The sequence below is a fragment of the Cupressus sempervirens genome, chromosome 7, assembly GCF_028749045.1.
Source record: "Cupressus sempervirens isolate cs-2001-9-10 chromosome 7, ASM2874904v1, whole genome shotgun sequence".
In the NCBI taxonomy this organism is placed as follows: domain Eukaryota; kingdom Viridiplantae; phylum Streptophyta; class Pinopsida; order Cupressales; family Cupressaceae; genus Cupressus; species Cupressus sempervirens.
The window spans coordinates 861,086,378-861,091,944 of NC_143124.1; the positions used below are offsets into that span (position 1 = coordinate 861,086,378).

At 35.2% G+C, this 5,567-nt stretch overlaps 1 protein-coding gene across 1 annotated transcript; it reads left to right on the forward strand.

Moving 5' to 3' along the window:
* The first annotated feature begins 732 nt into the window (after window positions 1-732).
* On the forward strand, window positions 733-3,484 carry LOC149550181 (alpha-humulene synthase-like). The gene is made up of 9 exons (XM_089795034.1): window positions 733-843; window positions 930-1,120; window positions 1,258-1,373; window positions 1,474-1,688; window positions 1,783-1,874; window positions 1,982-2,071; window positions 2,343-2,700; window positions 2,841-3,092; window positions 3,188-3,484. Exons 1-9 carry the CDS (start codon window positions 733-735, stop codon window positions 3,482-3,484), a joined length of 1,722 nt encoding a protein of 573 aa, XP_089651160.1.
* Window positions 3,485-5,567: the final 2,083 nt, after the last annotated feature.

Consider the following 5,567-nt stretch of genomic DNA (forward strand, 5'->3'; position numbering starts at 1 on the left):
AGGAATAAACATGTCTAAAGACAAAAACAAGAATAAATATAACGTGTTGGGTAGAACACATGCAAATATAGTATATAATGAGTGTATGTGTGTATCATTATTTTGATATATATATATATATATATATATATATATATATATATATATATATATATATATATAATGTTATGCGCGTGTGTGTGTGTTATTTAAGACTCGATATATGTATAGACACATATACATAAACCTGGATGAGAATTAGATGTGGGCAGATATGGGCCAGCGAAGGGAATTAGATGTGGACATATACTAAGTATAAATTTATTGTACAGCTGTCCAAGTTGTCGATCTTAATCTATTAAGATTTTGTGTTCTCGTTGTGGAGGCCCAAATTTGATTCCCCGTAAGTACATCTTAGCTAGGATTTATCTTCCATGGCTTCCTTCTATTGTCGTGGTGCCTTCTAAATAAAAGAGGATTTCATTGAGGATATGACTCTCGAGTTTATTCTAATGTCTTTTTATCATAATTCATATTCAGTTGGGGGGAAAAAATCCATATTTCTACTCCGTTTTTCCAATATTCTCAGGGCACCACACTTTATCACTGTTTTATAGGGCTGGGACTTGGCAGTGGCAGTATAAATAGCAGCGATCGGAACCAGTAAACATTGAGCATTAAGCATTCAGCATTCAGCATTCAGCTTGTAAAAATTTGTCCAGTTTTGGATATTGGATATTTGGATTAGAGAGCATGTGTAATTTGAAGGGAGAGCAGAGTTCGGTGGAAACAGTTCCAGAAAAATCATTAAATCTGTGGGATGATGAGTTTGTGCAATCTATGGAAACACCATACTATCTATGCGTATGATCTCCGTTTCATTAATTCCTACATATTATTCTTCTTCTCCACGCATAATACTCATTGATACTCGTTGATATATTTTTCAGGCATCTGAATACCGTGAGCGTGTTGACACACTGGTTAAACAAGTCAAAATCTTGTTCAAAGAGATGCAGATCAGTGGAGGTGGAGACGGCGATCTAATCCATCGCCTTCAAATGGTCGATGCATTGCAATGTCTGGGAATAGATCGATATTTTCAGGCTGAAATAAAAGCGGCTCTTGATTTCATTTACGGGTCTGTACTTCAAATCATATTCCCTCTTACAAGCATTAACGTTAGAAAGTGTGTTAAAATCCTCTCTTGTTAAATTTAGATTTGGTTTGTTAAAACTAAAATACCAAGTGTTAAAATTGTGTATTAAATGGATGCAGCTGTTGGGATGCAAGTGCCGGGATAGGATTAGGCTGCCAAAGCGCTACAAAGGATTTGAATGCCACGGCTTTGGGACTCAGAGTGCTTCGACTCTTTCGTTATGATGTGTCCGCAGGTACCCATATGAATAATTCGTAATTCGTGATTCTTTTATGGATCTAGTAACCTATAAGCCAATTTCAAATCACTAATTATTGATTGTGCATTGAAAAAAGACGTATTCGACAACTTCGAGGACAATAAAGGGCACTTCATTTCCCGTGGTGATGAGCAACACATGATCACAAGTATGATCAACCTCTTAAGAGCTTCAAGCATGTCATTTCTTGGAGAGGCGGTCATGGAAGACGCTAAAGTCTTCAGCTCTGCTTATCTTAGACAATTATTAGACAAATCTCAAGATATAGAGCACGACAGTTTTCTGAAAGAGGTAATGAATTTGTCGATTGTTTTTCAAGCCATGAAGCTACACAAACTTTATGCTTTATACTGATTACAATTTCGGCTCCTCTTCGATTATGTAGGCTGAATACGCCCTCCAATATCAATGGCCTTCCACTTTCTCTCGATGGGAGGCACGAAGTTATATAGAGATATATGAATTGGATGTTTCCAGGTAAGAGCTGCTGCGCAATGTTATCATACAAATTACTTTTTTCGGGTTACAAATATCATAATTCTAATTTTTTAAATTTTTTACTTATACATTTCTCTATTTTTCAGGTTGAAGGACAAAATCGTTTTAGACTTGGCCAAATTGGATTTCAATATATTGCAATATATATACAAAATGGAAACGAAGAAACTTTCCAGGTAATTATTAGATAACAGCATTATATTTCCTACGGTTTAACAGAAACCATATCTCCTACAAAATCCACGCCATAACAATCTACATCCCAGTTTGTACCATACTTTGTCGTGTCACTTGTTAAGTCAATTAGTGGTCTTCATATTAGACCTTCCAACCATATGAGGCGCTATTAATCATCTCACTTTTTCAAATTGGGATGGTCGTTTGTGTTTTGATTCCAATTCAACTGGAAATTAAAGTACAAATTAATTTGATTATTTTTCATTGCAGTTGGTGGCAAAATTCTGGAGTCTCGAAATTGATTGCAGTGAGGGAGCGCTCAATTGAATATTATCTGTTGGCAGTTAGTGCTGTTGATAACGCAGAGTTTGGTAGCAGCAGAATAGCTTTGGCCAAAGCAGCAACTCTCATCTCTCTGTTAGATGATCTTTTCGATGATTACTTGACACTTGAGCAAGTTGAACTCGTTACCAAGGCTATCGTTCAAGGTTGGAACATTTCCATCATACAAAGTATTCCAGATAATTACAAGAGAACTGTGGCATTTATTTTCAAAACATTACATGAATTGACAAGTGAGGCAACTCAAATCCAAGGACGTGACATGATGCAGTTCATTACAAAAGCGGTATGCATACTTGCCCTAAATAAATTCTAGTTGAAATTATAATCTTATCTTAATTCATACGTTATGTAGAAATGGGGTAGTATTACAAGAAAGAAACATTTATTTTTATTTCCGTATTTAATATGAATATTTTTTTTCAGTGGGCCGAATACGCTGAAGCTAGTTTAAAGACGGCGCAATGGAAAGAAGGTCAATATGTTCCAAACTATAATGAGTACATAAAGGTTGCCTCGACGACCGGAGCAAGTGGACTATTATCATTGCACCCCATCCTCCTAGCAGTTCCTGGTTTGGAAGATGATGATATCGAGAAAATATTTCTCAATAAATCAAGATTTTATGAGCTCGTATGGTTGACCGGGCGCTTAGTTGATGATGTTCATGACTTTGAGGTTTGTCTGCTTACATCTTAATTTGAAAATTAAATGCACGTGTACAACTTTCAAATCGTGATTACAATATTAACTTTTTCTATATGCTTATGAAGGACGACAAGCTCCATGGACAAACAGCGTCGGTAATTTCTTCATATATGAAGGATCATCCTGAATGTTCAGAAGAAGAGGCATTAGCTCATATCAATAGCCTTTATTTCCAACTTCTTACAGAACTAACAGGGGAATATTTAAATCCCAACAAAGTGTTACCCAAACGGGATGATTTTTACTTCAATCTTGGGAGAGGAGTTCAAAGCTTTTACGTATTTGGAGATGGATTTTCATACCATGATATGGGAGTCAAGCAACGAGTGTTCAAAGTCCTTTTTGATCTAGTTAAAGTTTAGAAAAGATTAGTGACACCATCATCTGGATGCCAAAGTATAAATTTATTGTACAGCTGTCCAAATTGTTGATCTTAATCTATTAAGATTTTGTGCTCTCGTTGTGGGGGCCCAAATTCGGTTCCCCATAAGTACATCTTAGCTGGGATTTGTCTTCCATGGCTTCCTTCTATTGTCGGGGTGCTTTCTAAATAAAAGCGGATTTCGTTGAAGAGTTCACTCTCGGGTTTATTCTAATGTGTTTTTATCATAATTCATATTCAGTTGGGGGAAACAAATTCTATATTTCTACCCCATTTTTCCAATATTCTCTCGGCACGACACTTTATCAGTGTTTTAAACTCAGAGTGGCATGGAATACCACTTTTAACAAAATGTTGAAATCGATATCCGATGAAAGTATTTTATAATTGCCACTATATTTCAAGTACCAAATCTATCTGATGCTGGAGAAGTTTACATAAAACATATTACCACGTTAGTAATTTATGTCATAAATTACAATATGTATGGTTATGAATCCAATCATGCAATACACCTTTTTGAATGCATTCCACGCGTGAACTTTATTTTTTTTCTATGAATGTCTACCTTTCACAGTCGGTCACAAGTTGCACTAAAATAATATATTTCTTAAAACCCTTCTTTGAGATTGGCTAAGTCATAAGTCACAATATGTATGGTTATGAATTTAATCATGCAATACACCTTTCTAAATGCATTCCACGTGTGAACTTTATTTTTTCTATGAACGTCTACTTTTAAAAGATGGTCACAAGTTGCCCTAAAATAATGCATTTCTTAAAACCCTTCTTTGAGATTGGCTAAGTCAATTTCCGGGTTACATATATCATAATTTGATATCGAGAAAATATTTCTCAATAAATCAAGATTCTATGAGCTCTTATGGTTGACCGGCCGCTTAGTTGATGATGTTCATGACTTTCAGGTCTGTCTTCTTACATTTTAATTTTAAAATCAAATACATATAACTTTTAAATCGTGAGTACAATATTAACCTTTTTTTATATGCTTATGAAGGATGACAAGCTCCATGGACAAACAGCGTCCGCAATTTCTTCATATATGAAGGATCATCCTGAATGTTCAGAAGAAGATGCATTAGCTCATATCAATAGCCTTTATTTTCGACTTCTTACTGAATTAACAGGAGAATATTTATATCCCAGCAAAGTGTTACCCAAACGGGATGATTTTTACTTCAATCCTGGGAGAGGAGTTCAAAGCTTTTGCGTATATGTAGATGGCTTTTCATAACATGATACGGGAGTCAAGCAACGAGTGTTCAAAGTTCTTTTTGATCTAGTTAAAGTTTAGAAAAGATTAGTGACACCGTCATCTGGATGCCAAACTATAAATTTATGGTACAGCTGTCCAACTTGTTGATCTTAATCTATTAAGATTTTGTGTTCTCATTGTGGAGGCCCAAATTGGATTCCCCATAAGTACATCTTAGCTGGGATTTATCTTCCATGGCTTCCTTCTATTGGCGGGGTGCTTTCTAAATAAAAGCGGATTTCATTGAAGAGTTGACTATCGAGTTTATTCTAATTTGTTTTTATCAAAAATCATATTCATTTGGGGGGCAAAATCTATATTTATACTCCCTTTTTCCAGTATTCTCACGGCACGACACTTTATCATTGTTTTAAACTCAGAGTGGCATGGAATACCACTTTTAACAAAATGTTGAAATCGATATCTGATGACAGTATTGTTTAATTGTCACTATATTTCAAGTACCAAATCTATCTCATGCTGGAGAAGCTTACATGAAACATATTAGCACGTTAATAATTCATGCCATAAATTACAATGTGTATGGTTATGAATAATCATACAATACACCTTTTTGAATGCATTCAACACGTGAACTTTATTTTTTCTATGAATGTCTACTTTTTACAGTTGGTCACAAGTTGCACTAAAATAATATATTTCTTAAAACCCTTCTTTGAGATTGGCTAAGTTAATATCCATATTGCTTGAACAAGGGAGAATTGTACGTCTATGCACCTTCACCGTTCACCTCTATCATGTTGAATAGCTGAATATTCTCCGCGGT

Bases quoted from the DNA above. Each gene is read 5' to 3' on its own strand.
- LOC149550181 (XM_089795034.1), top strand. From the start codon at position 733: ATGTGTAATTTGAAGGGAGAGCAGAGTTCGGTGGAAACAGTTCCAGAA. The intron at 1,689-1,782 runs GTAATGAATTTG...TCGATTATGTAG, and splicing joins ACGACAGTTTTCTGAAAGAG to GCTGAATACGCCCTCCAATA. The intron at 3,093-3,187 runs GTTTGTCTGCTT...ATGCTTATGAAG, and splicing joins ATGATGTTCATGACTTTGAG to GACGACAAGCTCCATGGACA.